This window comes from Zygotorulaspora mrakii, chromosome 8 (genome assembly GCF_013402915.1).
Source record: "Zygotorulaspora mrakii chromosome 8, complete sequence".
Lineage (NCBI taxonomy): Eukaryota > Fungi > Ascomycota > Saccharomycetes > Saccharomycetales > Saccharomycetaceae > Zygotorulaspora > Zygotorulaspora mrakii.
Window position 1 is genome coordinate 777,795 of NC_050726.1, and position 14,463 is coordinate 792,257.

Sequence of the window (14,463 nt, forward strand, 5' to 3'; positions counted from 1 at the left end):
AAATTCGCTATCCAAGCATTAATTATCTTTAGATTCACTGTAGAATGCTTTCTTGATGCCGACTGTCACTCAATGATTACTACTTGACTATATCCCAACTCAAGGTCTGCCGATGATTCGAACATCGCAATTCCAGGCAGCGTCTCGTTGACCAAGTACTTAGACAAACAGGTATTCATTTTAACAATGCAGAACTCCTTACGGCAGCAGCCACACCATAAGCCAATTCAAGGCTTGCTTGTGACATGTTTCAGAGATATAAACTTACTACTTTGTGCGGGTAAATCGTCGTCTTTCCGTTCTTACGGGCGGTTAAACGTCTTCCGGATATGTAAACAAAGAGCATCTGCTCGGAAAGTTGAGCACGAAACAGGCATAGCCAGTGCCAGATTGCTCATGGAGGCTGGGTCGGATAGTGCTGAGAGCCTTGAACGTATTTCCACTGATCGAGAGGATCCAGAGAAAGATGCGATCAGAGAAAATGCTAGAGAATCCGGAATACCAAGATTATCTCAGATACCAGAGAATCAAGGTATACTTAAGTCTACGCAATCAGGTGAAATAGCACATATGGATTCTCAGCCACCCAGCAACTTGCAGCTGCCCACCAATATACGAGGCAAGGCAGAAATGGCCGAGGGTAATAACACGACGTCAAGAATCAGCACTCTAATTTCTCAAAACACCACGAAAACCAGCAGGAGGGTATCATTCGCCCCTGATGTTACACTTCATAGTTTCGAGTCTGTGCCAGAGAGAAAATCTGTGTTCCGCGAACCAAGACGAAGGATTAGCGAGCCAATGGTTACGTCCACACAAAACGATGATATTAAGGAATCGATAGACCCAGATGGTTCCCTCATGGAGCTTACGGAGCCTGTACGAGTGGGTTATACAAAAAACGATAGGATAGAGGTCGAAAACTACACTCCTGTATTTTCTCAAGAGGATTCGATGGATATCACACAGTTGTTCAGTAAACATTCGAAAAGCGTCGAAGGGGAAAAGACGATGGATTTCACTGCTATTCATAGTCAATCGAATGGGTCAAATGTAAATAATGACACTATCGAATTTTTGAAACGTGATTCAAATAATGATCAGCAACACCATAGTGACATGAGCTTCACAACAGTCAATGTACATCAAACACCAAAAAAAGGCAACGCCTCACCTGTGGAACACTGGAAAAGGCAAAAACTGAACGAAGACAATGAGTTTTCAATCCGCAAAGTCGCTGATACGGAAGAAGGAGTAGGCTTGGTTAATTCCGATAACACTGAAAACCAGGATGAAGGCGAAGATATGGAATTGACTTTGAATGAAAGGATGTCACCAATCAAATTGAAAACAGTTGATTCTGGTATTATTATCCCCTCAAAACCAAAAACGCAGGTTTCTTATTCACTTGATGAGTTTTTGGACCAGACTGGCGTCACATTCATAATTGACACTAACCTAATTGAACAGCGCAGCACATCAATCACTTTTGACATGACCGCTTTAGAGAAGATAAAAAAATTCAGAATAAATCACGTCTACTCTACACTATATGTGCAAGTTCCAATATTGGAAATGAATGCGTTCATTTGTAAAGAGCTATTAAGAAGAATATCTCAGTCAAAGACACAATTTGAAGATTTGAATAAGCAAATAAGTTCTTCAGTACCACCTCCTCTTTTGTTCAATGAATACTTTAACTCCTCTAAAGAAGTGAAGCCGCTAATGGATCAGCAAATTCATCTTGTGAAAAGCTATTCAAAATGTCAAGCTAAAAAACTATGGTATGAATGGAGAATCCAGCATTTAAGTGGCATCAAAACAGTTTTGCTTGAAAATCTGCAAACATTAGAGGAGTCTTGTGACAAGTTAAATGAAAAATTACTTCAAATTCAAGACATCAAATTTCGAGCTGAACAGCTACGCGATTCTATCAGAAGAGAGATTAAGCTCTTAAAAGAATTGCCTCCCGACATCTATAAAATGAAAGCAAATTTGACGGACAAGGTAAAGGTAGAAAGCTTGCGACAAGAATTGAAATCCAGCATGGTGGCTATAGGTGATTCAAACAGCTTGGTAAATAAAATCCATAGTATCGAAGAGAGAATCTCCGAAGTAAAGGTGAAGTTAGTGAAAATAAAGAAAGAAATGAAAGAAATGCACCAGAATATATCACACAAATCTCAGCATCCAGTTTATTCCCAGTACCATGTTAGCAAGCTGCGAAGTATCTTGGAAGTCTTGGGAATTATGTCCGGTGTCCAGTTTGTAAAGCTGCACAAGTCAGATTTAACCATCAAATTCGATGCATTGAAACCACCCATAGAGGTAACGGTTCGGCTTGGTGCAACAGAAGCTAACCTCAATTCATTACTAACAATAGAGGGGTATTACAAGACTGATGGGGTTTTCAAGTACCTGTTTAACTTTCTCATTGATTCTTCAAAATATGTGGATTCCAAGGACTCCTTAGTGGTGATTATCAATTGCATTCGTGAATCTATCCCAGTCATAAAACAATATACGCTTCTGAAGATGTTATTTCCAGTTCAGCTAGTTGAGAAAGACGACAGCAGGTATGTCTCTTTGCAAATTGAAGATTGCGACATCAAATCGAATAATATAGTTCAATATGAGTTATTATTGCAGGATCTAATCACCGCTGTTGTTGACATACGGTCAAAGGTCTTCCTTAAAGCCTACGTTAGGCGCACGCAAAAGACTTCTTTTTCCAACCTTTCTGCAAGGTTTCTCAGAAAGGCATCCAAAGTACTCCCTTGGATCAGTCAGGATCGCTGCGAAGTTGTATTTAGTGAAACATAGTAAGTAAAAAGATTCAAGCAAACAGCTGGTCCATGAACTCGAGGCCGCCTCTCTTAAGATGTGGTTTATCATTCCTTCTAATTGGCAGCTTCTCCTTCGTTTTTTAAACGAAACTTTTTGCAGGAACCGTTTTCGCTTTGATAAGACACATCAAAGAAAAATTTGATTGATCAAAACAATCGCCATCGAAAGTAAAGAAGTACACCCTAAAGTACATTCTATTTTGAGCGAACAGTTTTTAAGTTGCAGATCAAGAAAGTTCTTTGCTTAAAGCGAATTGAATCTTTCTGCAGCGTAAGGGGTAATGTTCAACAGAAGCCTAAATGGTGGATCTCTGTTTGGCAATGCGAACACTTCGACACCAACTTCGACACCAACACCGGCAGCCAATACTTTTCCAATGCCCTCAAAGCCAGAGAGTATTTTTGGAAGCAAAAACACTGGGATAAACGCGTCCAGCCCAAGTCCAGCAGGTGGTCTATTCAATTCAAACTCTCAAGGAAACAACAACGGTGGTTTATTTGGGAAAAGCAATAATTCCCCTTCCTCCTCTCTGTTTGGAAATCAGAATAACAACACCGCTCCACAGGGTACTGGAAACTTGTTTTCGCAGTCCAATGACAAACCTCAGTTCTCTTTCGGGCCCAGTAATTCTGCTGCACCTCCTATAAGGCAAACCGGTACTAATAGTCTTTTTTCACCTGCGACCACAGAAACGAAATCTTCCACTTTGTTTTCTAGCTCTGTCCCAATAGCACAGACTAGTGGACTTTTTGGTAATACACAAGCTTTACCAGCAGGTGTAAACTCCGGACTAACTAGCGGTACAACACTGTCATCCGAGCCTACTAATGTATACGCCTCTAAGAATCCATATGGAATAAATATAGGCAGTGGCCCCATTCCAATTTCAAGTATGCCGGCCTCTATAACAGGATCTTTGTCATCTGATAAACACATTTCGAAACCCACATCCGAATCTGTAGCCAATAGCTCCTCAGAAAGCCGCAGGACATATTCTGTATCTTCAACTAATTCAAATTTTACCAATGTGCATTCGTCAGTCCCTGCTGCAACAGAATCTGGCTTGATTAAGAAACTTAGTACGAGGTTGCAAACTGGTCAAAAATCCTCTTCAACTCAAGGTATTTTTTCACCATTTCACACAAGGACTTGGGCCATTGAGGACCAAGCAACTTCTTCGAGCAAGAATGCTTTTAACGGTCTACAAGTTAGTAACTCAGTCAAGAACGGCGTACCGGCTGGCGACTTTTCATCTTTGACTTCTAAGAATAGTGGTCTTTCTGACATGCGTAAACTCAAAATTGATCCCACCAGAAGTAGTGCAAAAAAGCTCAGACTATTTAATGGAAAGCCGATTCAGAAAAAAGTGCATGAAACTGAAAGCGTAGGCCACGATGAAAAAGACGTGCCTACAGCAGAAACCGGGAGCGTCAACAATAGCGAATCTTATTCCAATGGTAGCAACTGCGACAGAAATCCAAAACTCAATGAAGAGTCTACAGGTGAGAACAATACAAGAACGACAGTTCACATGACCCTACTTGACTCAGGCTACTGGTGTTCTCCGCCACCAGACCATCTTGCAACGTTATCTCCTTCACGGTTAATGGCTGTTTCAGGTTTTGTGATAGGTAGGAAGGACTATGGTTATATTACATTTAATTATGACGTAGATTTAACAGCGTTTGCAAGTGATTTCAAATCGGAGTTGTTTGGCAAAGCGGTTATTTTTCGTCCTACTAAGACAGTCGAGGTTTATCCTGAAGAATCAAAAAAAGCTCCAATAGGTAGTGGTCTTAATGTACCTGCAACAATTACTCTTGAAAAGGTTTATCCGATAGATAAAAAGACAAAAAGGGCCATAAAAGATGCAGCTAGATTTGATGAAGTGCAAGCACTGGTAAGAAAATTGAAAAACATGAGAAATATGGAATATATATCTTATAATCCATTTGGCGGTGTCTGGACTTTTAAAGTGAGCCATTTCAGTATTTGGGGGTTAATTGACGAAGAGGATGCTGAGGTTGATGAAAATGACCTTGCTGAAGGAAAAACCGATAACATTAAAGAAAGGAATTTAATTTATCCGAAGCAAAGACGGGGACTTGCGCAATCCAATCGCACCCAAAAAAATGATGTGCCTGGCAGTTTTTCCAATACGAATACTGTCCTCACGTCAGAAAAAAAAATACAGGACGATCTGTTGAAGCTCCAAGACCAGAGCCTTATGGATTTGAACAGGGATCCCATTGTGTGGAATGAAGAGGCCCCCGTTGAGGAGAAACTTTACGAGCCTGACGTTGAGGAAGAGGATTTTGTGGGACTAGAAGCTGAGCCGTCACTAGAGATTTCCAATGACTGGACACAGCAACTGAAATTAGCGGGCTCAAGCTTGCGATCAATTTTTGTGGCTTCTAAAGATATCGTTACCCAGAATAATAATGAATTAGACATGTTGTTTAATGAGTTCAATCAAGGGATGAAATTAGAAAGAAAAATAAAGAAAGAAAGAAGACTAGAGTCGGAGTCTTTCTCCCATTTTTCCACTGACATGAGTATATTAAAAAGATATCCAAATTGTGAAGCAGGTGCTAAAAGAATTTTCTTGTCATCTACAAGTAAAATAAATTGTGACTTGATATCTTCTGTAGTCACCAAACACATTAATCTCAGTGCAATCACAGAAAGGGCTTCTAATGACTATCCGCAAATCAGAAGAAACTCGCTTCAATTCCATGATATGGCTAGGCTCTGCAGAAATTCAGACATGAAGTTATGGGAACTTTGCTCCATTCTGTTTGATTCTACCAAAATTAGTTATCAGGTGAACAACGAGTCAGTTAAGGCAGCTCTGCTGAAAAAGGAAAAGCACAAAGCTCTTTGTTCATGGGTCACTGAAAATGTGCGCGCAGAAATTGACTCAAAACTTGAAACTACTACAAATACTCTCGACAGAATATTTCTCTATCTAGCAAAGAACGATGTCGCAGCCGCTGCAAAGTTAGCGATAAAGACTCAAAATGGTCATCTAGCAATTTTGATCTCATTACTTGGATCGAACGATGGTCGTATTAGAAATCTGGCGGCTCAACAGCTGGACAAATGGAGTTTTGCTGGGAGGAAAGTTGACCCACGCATTGGCCGCATCTATAAGCTACTTACTGGAAATATCTACGAGAACAAACTTGAGTGGGATAATTTGAGCAGTGATTTTAGTTGGTTGGTGTTACTCGGCCTTGACCTCTACTATGGAAAAATTGACGAAGATTCGTTGGAAGATTTTATTTATAGACATATCAAGCTTTCTCGACCTGAAGGAAAAGACATCCGACGTACGATCTTCCAGCTGTTTAGCATACACACCTGCCCTGAAAAATTCATTGAGGAAGTAAAGATTGCCGTCAAAAATCTTGAAAAGACTTTTCTTTGGTATTTTCTTCAAATAATGAGATTTAATAAATTGGGTGACCTGTCTCCCGAAATAAATGATAAGTTGACATTCGAACTCATCGGGGAATTACGAATTGCCCAATTATACAAAGAAGCAATATTTACTGCCTGTTTTTTGGCTGATGATTTCACAGCCAAACAACAAATTGATTCAATTATATTCCAGGCAATTCCAAACTTTACCAGTTCTGATAACGATACTTTATCAGGGCAACTCAAAATAAAACCATATCTGATATATGAAGCCCAAGCGCTCTGGGACCAGTATAATGGGGACTTCCTGTCTCAAACACAAAACCTTTTGAAAGCACGGTGCTTCAAGGCAGCAGAAAAAGTGTTAATCACATTCGTCGGTCCGAAGCTGATCTTAAACGATAAGGTTTCTAAAAGTAGATCTGAATTGCAAGTCCTATATACGCTTTTGTCAAAATTCCCGAGAGAACAAATGGGCACCTGGGGTGAAGGTCTCGGTGTATTTGAAAACTATTTGAGTCTAATGCTGAATAATAATTACGAGGAAAAACTGCTCGATTCGTTGCTTGACGGCTTGAGTGTGATGTTCGAAAGAAATAAGGAGTACAAGTCAGTTCCGGTATGTTGTAATGTGATGTCACAAGTAATTAGCTCTATTATGATCGAAAAGCATTACGTTAAAATTAATGATTTTTACAGGCGAAAACTGTTGAACCTCCCACTGGGATCCCCGGAGAAAAGGTATTTAAAGAACCAGCTCGCTGGAATAAATTGAATATTTTCTTAAAAAAAGTACTATATACAATTGTATATTATTATTGCCATGCATTAAATCCTCATAGGGTTACAAATGATATAGACGAATGACCGATATTCCTAAGAACATGACTCATGAGACTGTTAATTTTCTTGTGTTCTTTCACAGAAATCCCTTATCTATACATCACCCACCGCATCCCGCAGTGACTCTACTACGTCCAGTATAGCTATACTTGCAGGACTGTCGGGGTAGTCGTCGAGAAAACTGTTTCCGTTATCGCATGACTTGCCGATTCTTGGATCAAGTGGAACTGATCCAAAAAATTTTATCCCTAGTTCTTCAGACAATGCCTTACCTCCTCCCGTAGTTGGCTTGAAGATTTCGGACTGTCCTTTGCAACCAGGGCAAACGAACCCGCTCATATTTTCAACTAGTCCCAAAATCTTGATTCCGGCTTTTCTGCAGAAATCTATTTCTTTTCGAACGTCCAATAGTGCAACTTCCTGAGGTGTAGTTATAACGAGAGCACCATCAATCCCACTCTCCTTCATGTATTTATTCACTGATATGTGTTCATCTGAGGTTCCCGGTGGAGTGTCTATTATCAAATAATCGAGGTAGTCCCAATCCACATCCTTCAAAAACCGTTTGATCAACTGATCCTTCTTTGATCCCCTCCATATAATAGCGGAGTCATCATCTGGAAGCATAAATTGTATCGACATTGTTGCTAGATTGTCCGCGACGTAGACGGGAGTCCAACCTGAGTTTGATTCATGAATCACTTCCCTGAGACATCCTAGCATATGCGGTAAGGAAGGTCCGCAAATGTCTAAATCCATGGCACCTACCTGTAAGTTTTCATCGGCAGATAATGCCCAGCTAAGCATGGTGGAAAAGGTAGATTTTCCAACACCACCTTTCCCCGACAACACTAATATTTTATGCTTGATATTTGCTAAATTTTCCACGATCTTCGGAATATCTGGATCAGGTCCTTTCGGCAAGCTTTCACAGATTTCTTGGTTTGCACAACCACTGCAGGCATCGCCTTTACCTGCATTTTCTGACTCTGGTCCAGGACAATGTTCCGGCTCTGGATGTTTCAAATCGCCTTTTAGCTGTTCGGAGCCACTGTTGAAATTCGGTATTACTTCAGCAGACGACATATTTCCTGACTCTAATCCAGAAAACAGGTTTCAACCTCTACTGGATGCTAGCGGTCAACAAACAGGCTATTTTCTCCTGTTTGACCCTCATCATTTCATCCTAGAACCTTAGTAATCTGCATTTGTATTCAATATTTCGTTTCGCCTTACCCGAACAAGTTTCACAGAAGAACAATGGCAAGCACTGAACAACATTTACCTACTGCAACCATCTTCCTCAGAAGCCATGACTGCGGGAAGTTGTTTTAGATCGGAGTTGAATGAAGTTTATTAGTTGTATTCCTATCGGTGGCCCTGCAATTAATTCCGAGGAGGATGAACTGGTGTTATGCCAATGTGAGATCCAAGAAATACCACAATCCAAGGAGAATGTTAACAGTACTTGTGTGTCTGAGATAACTATCAGTGAAGGAACGGATATTTACAGAAGAATGAATGTCAGGATGTGTGATATGAGGGTTTTTGAGAGCAGTAAGGAATGTGTGTGGTACGAATTTCTGAAATTCTTGACTGGACACAAGATACAGCTCCCGTTGCTCAATGATACTATACATTTTAGCTCCTGGGTGTGCTACACTTCAAAAGGTGGCAACTGGAATATAGTAATGGAATTGGAATCAGCCGGAATCACTAAGAAATTAGCTGAACTACAGCTAGATGCAATACATAGTGGGGAAGTCGATTTGTTTCAATTCACCAATGTTCTGTTCCATGAATCATGCCAATTGAACGACAGAGTCCACCACCTTGAAAGTAAAGTTGCTGGAAGTAATAATCGCATTAAAATGTTGCAAGAGGAGCAGACAGAGCGTAGTAGCATGCTACAGAAGAGGGATGACAGAACAAGGGCCGTTGTAGTGGCGCTACTCAACGAGAAAAAATCAAAGATCAAAGAGCTATATGACAAGATAGACAGACTTAAGAGCAACCCGATGGAAGAACTGCCATCTGAAAGAATTTCAGATTCAGATATCATCAATAAACATGTCAACGATCCTGTTTCGCACTTGACTTCACCTGGTAAAAGGAGAAAAAGAACACCCTCTGATCAAGACTCGGGAAGAGAACAGGTTAAAAAGCGAATCATACCGAAGGTAGAACAATCGTCGGATGACTTCGAAGACTTTCAATTTTTTGGTATATCCAAACACCCGGAAATGTTATCTAGGAATGGCAGCCCCCAAAAGAGCACCAATATCAAACACGGGTCGCGAGCCACAGAGACCGACACTCTGCCGAACTCTTCACAAGAAATACCACCGTACCTCCAGCATGCTTCAGCATCTGCTCCAAACACACAGACGGCAAGTGTCGTCAAGAGCGAATCCAACGTGCAAATCATCCCGCAGTCTTCCTCATCGTCTAACGAGTCAGACACAGAAACGGAAGCCCAAAACAAAACAGACACGCATAAAGACAAATTCAATACACAAACTGACGTTGCGGACAGACCATCGGATACAGAGCAGAATACCGAAGGAGAGACAGATCAAACTACTGATTTGGATACAGAATAGTTCTCATAAAGATGTATTATCGTCATGTACGACAAACAGCGTAAGAGTTCAAATTTGAATATTTTTTTGTGCGCTGGTAAGAGTGAAAAATGATCCTATTGATTCTTTTGATATGAAAGAAATATGATCTAAATAGGAAGATATTATAAGGATTGCTAGACAATTGTCGGGCTTATACCATAGAAAGTTTGTTACTTATCCGTCACCAACTTTGTATCCCCATCTCTGATCACTTGTGGCTCAGAATTTCCGCTGGATATTCGAACAGAGGGTCAGCCCTGTGAACGAGTGAGTTACAGACGCGTAAGATCAAAGAAGCGTGAAACTTCCTGAAGCATTCCCCATAGGTAACTGAGAAGGTTGACCGTTTTCATCAGAAAGTAGCGAATTGCATAGTATCTATTTGGAGCTCGTTTGCCGCTTTTGTTTTGTTTTTATGCATTTTATTGGTCGCTGTGATCCTTCAGAATCGAACAATTGAATCTCGTGGGATTTCTAATAGATTGTGTTGTTTGATAGCTTAGTTGACCATCGAGTTGTATATTATTGGGTAAAGGGTTGTTTTCTTTCCATCATTTTTTCGATTTATTTTCTTATTTTTTGGCCCCTTCCATCTTCGAAGGCTTCAACTTCAATTTAATTTTTTTAGTTTGCATCAGTATCAGGAACCTAAAAGTGCGCACTAAGAACATAGCAATGCGCTCATATAACAATAATAATATCAATCATTTTTTCCAATCGGATTTGCATTTTCAGAACCAAAATCAAAGTCAACATCAAAATCAAAGCCAAAATCAGAATCAGAATCAGAATCTGGGCCATGGTCAAACTGAATCGCAAACTCAAAATTATGCTTTTGGGCATCATGCCATTGCTCCGCATCAGAGAACTATAGACTCGTACGAAGAACGACGTCAACAACGTTGGCTGAATAATCCGTCTTTTCTACCGAACAATTCGTTGACACCCCAAAAATACGATCAGTTCAATGCTAATGATAGCCTGCATCACTATGAGGAAGGGTCTCGACATTTTGTCCACCCAAGCAAAACTCAGCACTCGTCATTTGGAATTCCATTAGAGTATGCTCAACGCTCATCAAGTCAAGGTTCAGGTCTATCTTCAGCGTATTCCCCTCAAAACAGCTACACTCCACTCAACACTATCTCAAGAAATGATCATGGTTTTGCTCTTGCAGCCGCCGTAGCCAATGTGAATTCATCTTTATCAAATCAAATGAGTCAAATAAACATGCCGCGTGATTTTACAAGCGCACCAAGTAGAACTGTTTATTTGGGGAATATTCCTCCATTATTAACTGTTAAAGAACTTTTGGATCGTGTGCGGAGTGGTGTTGTTGAAGACGTTAGAATATTACCAGATAAAATGTGTGCATTTTTAACGTTTGTTGATGAAAGCTCGGCTTTACTATATCATTCAGATGCTATTTTGAAAAGGTTAAATATTGATGATAGAGATATCAAAATTGGTTGGGGAAAATCCTCTCCACAAGATCCTATCGTATCAGCTGCCATTACAAATTATAATGCCACAAGAAATGTTTACATCGGATTGATAAACACGAGACCCGACATGCCAGGACAGGTCGGTGCAGATGCCAATGAAACTGTAATAACTGAAGACAAATTGCGAGCAGATCTAGAAACTTTCGGTGAGATTGACTGTATAAAAATTGTCAAAGAAAAAGGTATTGCATTTATTCATTTTACATCAATTTTAACTGCTATTAAAGTTGTTAACACATTGGCAGGAATTAATCCCTATTATCAGAACAAAAAAATTTTCTATGGGAAGGATAGATGTGCTTTTATAACAAAAACTCAGCAACATAATGCCGCGCAATTCCTTGGAATTCAGTCCGGGATGGAAGATTTAAGTGAATTCAACGACCACAAACTAATTTCAAATGCTCTGTTACAACAAAGTGCAGCAGCAGCGGCAATCGCAACTTCAGCTGGTGGACCCAACAATCTTGGAAATAGAACTGTTTATTTGGGAAATTTACCGAAAGATGTCAGGATAGAAGAAATATGTAACGTTGTTCGTGGTGGCATATTGCAATCAATTAAACTGTTGTCAGATCGCCACGTTTGTTTTATAACCTTCATCGATCCAACAGCAGCGGCTCAATTTTATGCTATGAGTTCATTGCACGGCATAACAATACAAAAGAGACGTTGTAGGGTTGGCTGGGGTAAGCATAGAGGCCCACTTCCAAACGCATTGGCCCTGGCTGTCAGTAACGGTGCAGCAAGAAATGTTTACGTTGGTAATATAGACTTCGAAGCCGATTCTCGAACTAGCACTCCCATTTTCACGGAACCAAATTTGAGAAACATCTTCCAACAATACGGCGAGGTTGAACAAATAAATTTTTTACCAGAAAGAAGCTGCTGTTTCATTAACTTTACAAACATCAATAATGCAATTTTGGCCATCGATAAGATAAAGTCAAATTCAACTTTCAAAGATTTGAAGATAAATTTTGGCAAAGACAGATGCGGTGCCATCCCACATCAAATTCGTTGAAAATTTCTAGATCCATCCATATACAGAACTTTCAATAGACAGATATATTACCATGTAATTGTACTCTAAACAGCATATTATCTTTTATTATGACAGGCTTTGTCCGGTGACTTCGTTCGTTTTTCGATTATTTTGACATTATGTCTCGGACATCGCTTAGTAGGGGGCACTCCCCACAATATCGGGAGTCTGATATCAAAAAATAGCCAAGGTTGCGATGCAATAGGCTTGTATCTGCAACTCTCGAGGGCTTGATCACATTCTTTGAACACTTTAAATCGTGCCAACCGGTCGCAGAGTACCTGGAATAGTAGTGTCATTACTGTGTGGACAAGCACTTGTTAGAAGGCGGCAATAAAAGAGAAATCACGGAGTTTTTTTGATTATGGTCAAAATTATATACAAACATTCCGGTAGGAACTTCCAGAATCTCAGAATAGCTGGAGATTTTACAGACTGGAAAGCTTTACCCATGGTAAAAAAATTGGAGGTAGGTGCATGTGAAGATTCCTGGGAGGTATCGGTAGATGCAACTCGGTTGCCCAAAGGTGCCAGTAAGATACATTTTAAATTCATTGACGATGATGGTATCTGGTTTACAGATGACAACTATGCAAAGGAGGTAGATGAAAGCTCAAATGAAAATAACGTCAAGTTTATCACTGAAAATGAAACTAACAAATCTGAGACGGATCCTGATAACGAATATCCTACTAAAATTGCCGATGACGGCCCTAAAAGTCCTGCTCCATCACTGCAAGAGTCTCTACAACAGGAAGTTACAGAAACTCCGAGACAGGTAGAATCCGAGAATGCTCCTAATCAAGTACTTTCTTCCGAACCAGAAGATGATCCTGAATCTGTTGGAGAGCCTGCTATTTTGGTCAATCACTCCGATGCAGAAGAGATTGCCAATAAGCATGCTCATGATGAGGAAGAGCCTCCCACAAGCTCGGGTACCGTTTACACCAACAAGGGACAAACACCCGAGCAGTACAAAAATTTTTTGGCAAAAATTATTGCATTTTTTACAAATTTATTTCACAATTGGTTCAATTAGGACTAACAGGTATTTCTAGATACAATCATTTCTGTAGTATTGACTAAAGTTTCTCGCAAATTAATAGAAAAAATGTATTGCAAATTTAAAATGTAAGCCTAATGAATTAAAAATATATGTATTATACATATATATATATATAATAGTAATAAAGGAAAGAACCGTAGTTGTATTTCAACAGGTAACGTGTTTAGAAGCTCGTAATGATTTTAATTGGTTAAATTCTCAGCAAAATATTCTCAGCAGCAGTAAATGTCTTATCTCAGAAAACTTTTTGTTGTTTTGGCATTTTTTACATTCAAAAAATTGGGGCACCCTTGCCCAATTGAATCCAATGCCAAGGTTCGGCATCAGCATCGGCATCTCTTTTAAAGATTGGTGCTCCCCTACCCAAACGAATCCAATGCCAAGCGTCGGCTTCAGCTTCTCTTTTGAAGATTGGAGCACCTCTGCCCAAACGAATCCAATGCCAAGCGTCAGCTTCAGCTTCTCTTTTGAAGATTGGAGCGCCTCTGCTCAACCTAATCCAATGCCAAGCATCCCTCTTACCTAAGTCAGTTTCGGCTGCTGCATTTTCTGCGATTGTGGTATTGACGAACAATAATCCCGTCGATGTTGAGTTCGAGAATGGAACAATGGCAACATCTTCATCCTTTCCAAGATCTAAAAATCCCAATATTGCTTCTTGTGGTAGATCCATGGTATCTTGGGCAGCTTCAACTGGCGTGGCCAAGGCTGGCACGAAAAGTAGAGCAATTGAAAGAATAGATGAGAGTAGCATTTTCTGTCAGAAGTTAGAAGAAAGTTGAGTTGATTGTGATCTGCTCTGCCGTATTACCGAACAGCAAAGGAAACACAATTCACACTCCAGAACTTAAGAATGAATACTTGTATTTATACATTTCACTCTAGAACTGACCTGGCAAACCAGTTGAACCTACTGTACTTGATAAAGAGCATACTCATCTGGTTTCAAGTCTGTACCTCTAAAAGTTTTCATGGTGACCTATACACTTTTCGAAACAAGAGTCTGCTAATGATGCGGAGTTGCAACAACTTCAATACAAATGACAGCTGCCCAACAATCAATAATCCTTCCAATTGTGGTATTGTGATCGAATTTTATTCGATTTTTTC

The 14,463-nt window shown here is 40.0% G+C and overlaps 7 protein-coding genes across 7 annotated transcripts; 5 read left to right on the plus strand and 2 right to left on the minus strand.

Annotated features, from left to right (window-relative positions):
* Nucleotides 1-186: 186 nt before the first annotated feature.
* On the plus strand, nucleotides 187-2,823 carry SPC105 (kinetochore-microtubule binding complex subunit SPC105; the record flags this gene model as incomplete). The annotated part of the gene is made up of 1 exon (XM_037290895.1): nucleotides 187-2,823. One exon carries the CDS (start codon nucleotides 187-189, stop codon nucleotides 2,821-2,823), a length of 2,637 nt encoding a protein of 878 aa, XP_037146790.1.
* Nucleotides 2,824-3,127: 304 nt separating this feature from the next.
* NUP145 (nucleocytoplasmic transporter NUP145) lies at nucleotides 3,128-7,045 on the plus strand (the record flags this gene model as incomplete). The annotated part of the gene is made up of 1 exon (XM_037290896.1): nucleotides 3,128-7,045. The coding sequence occupies one exon, from the start codon at nucleotides 3,128-3,130 to the stop codon at nucleotides 7,043-7,045; it is 3,918 nt and encodes a 1,305-aa protein (XP_037146791.1).
* A 161-nt stretch (nucleotides 7,046-7,206) lies between these two features.
* NBP35 (Fe-S cluster-binding ATPase) lies at nucleotides 7,207-8,199 on the minus strand (the record flags this gene model as incomplete). The annotated part of the gene is made up of 1 exon (XM_037290897.1): nucleotides 7,207-8,199. One exon carries the CDS (start codon nucleotides 8,197-8,199, stop codon nucleotides 7,207-7,209), a length of 993 nt encoding a protein of 330 aa, XP_037146792.1.
* Nucleotides 8,200-8,459: 260 nt separating this feature from the next.
* On the plus strand, nucleotides 8,460-9,716 carry LIF1 (Lif1p; the record flags this gene model as incomplete). The annotated part of the gene is made up of 1 exon (XM_037290898.1): nucleotides 8,460-9,716. The coding sequence occupies one exon, from the start codon at nucleotides 8,460-8,462 to the stop codon at nucleotides 9,714-9,716; it is 1,257 nt and encodes a 418-aa protein (XP_037146793.1).
* A 696-nt stretch (nucleotides 9,717-10,412) lies between these two features.
* Nucleotides 10,413-12,266, plus strand: MRN1 (Mrn1p; the record flags this gene model as incomplete). The annotated part of the gene is made up of 1 exon (XM_037290899.1): nucleotides 10,413-12,266. The coding sequence occupies one exon, from the start codon at nucleotides 10,413-10,415 to the stop codon at nucleotides 12,264-12,266; it is 1,854 nt and encodes a 617-aa protein (XP_037146794.1).
* A 385-nt stretch (nucleotides 12,267-12,651) lies between these two features.
* UIP4 (Uip4p) lies at nucleotides 12,652-13,326 on the plus strand (the record flags this gene model as incomplete). Its single annotated transcript, XM_037290900.1, has 1 exon — nucleotides 12,652-13,326. The coding sequence occupies one exon, from the start codon at nucleotides 12,652-12,654 to the stop codon at nucleotides 13,324-13,326; it is 675 nt and encodes a 224-aa protein (XP_037146795.1).
* A 298-nt stretch (nucleotides 13,327-13,624) lies between these two features.
* On the minus strand, nucleotides 13,625-14,107 carry HG535_0H03980 (uncharacterized protein; the record flags this gene model as incomplete). The annotated part of the gene is made up of 1 exon (XM_037290901.1): nucleotides 13,625-14,107. The coding sequence occupies one exon, from the start codon at nucleotides 14,105-14,107 to the stop codon at nucleotides 13,625-13,627; it is 483 nt and encodes a 160-aa protein (XP_037146796.1).
* Nucleotides 14,108-14,463: the final 356 nt, after the last annotated feature.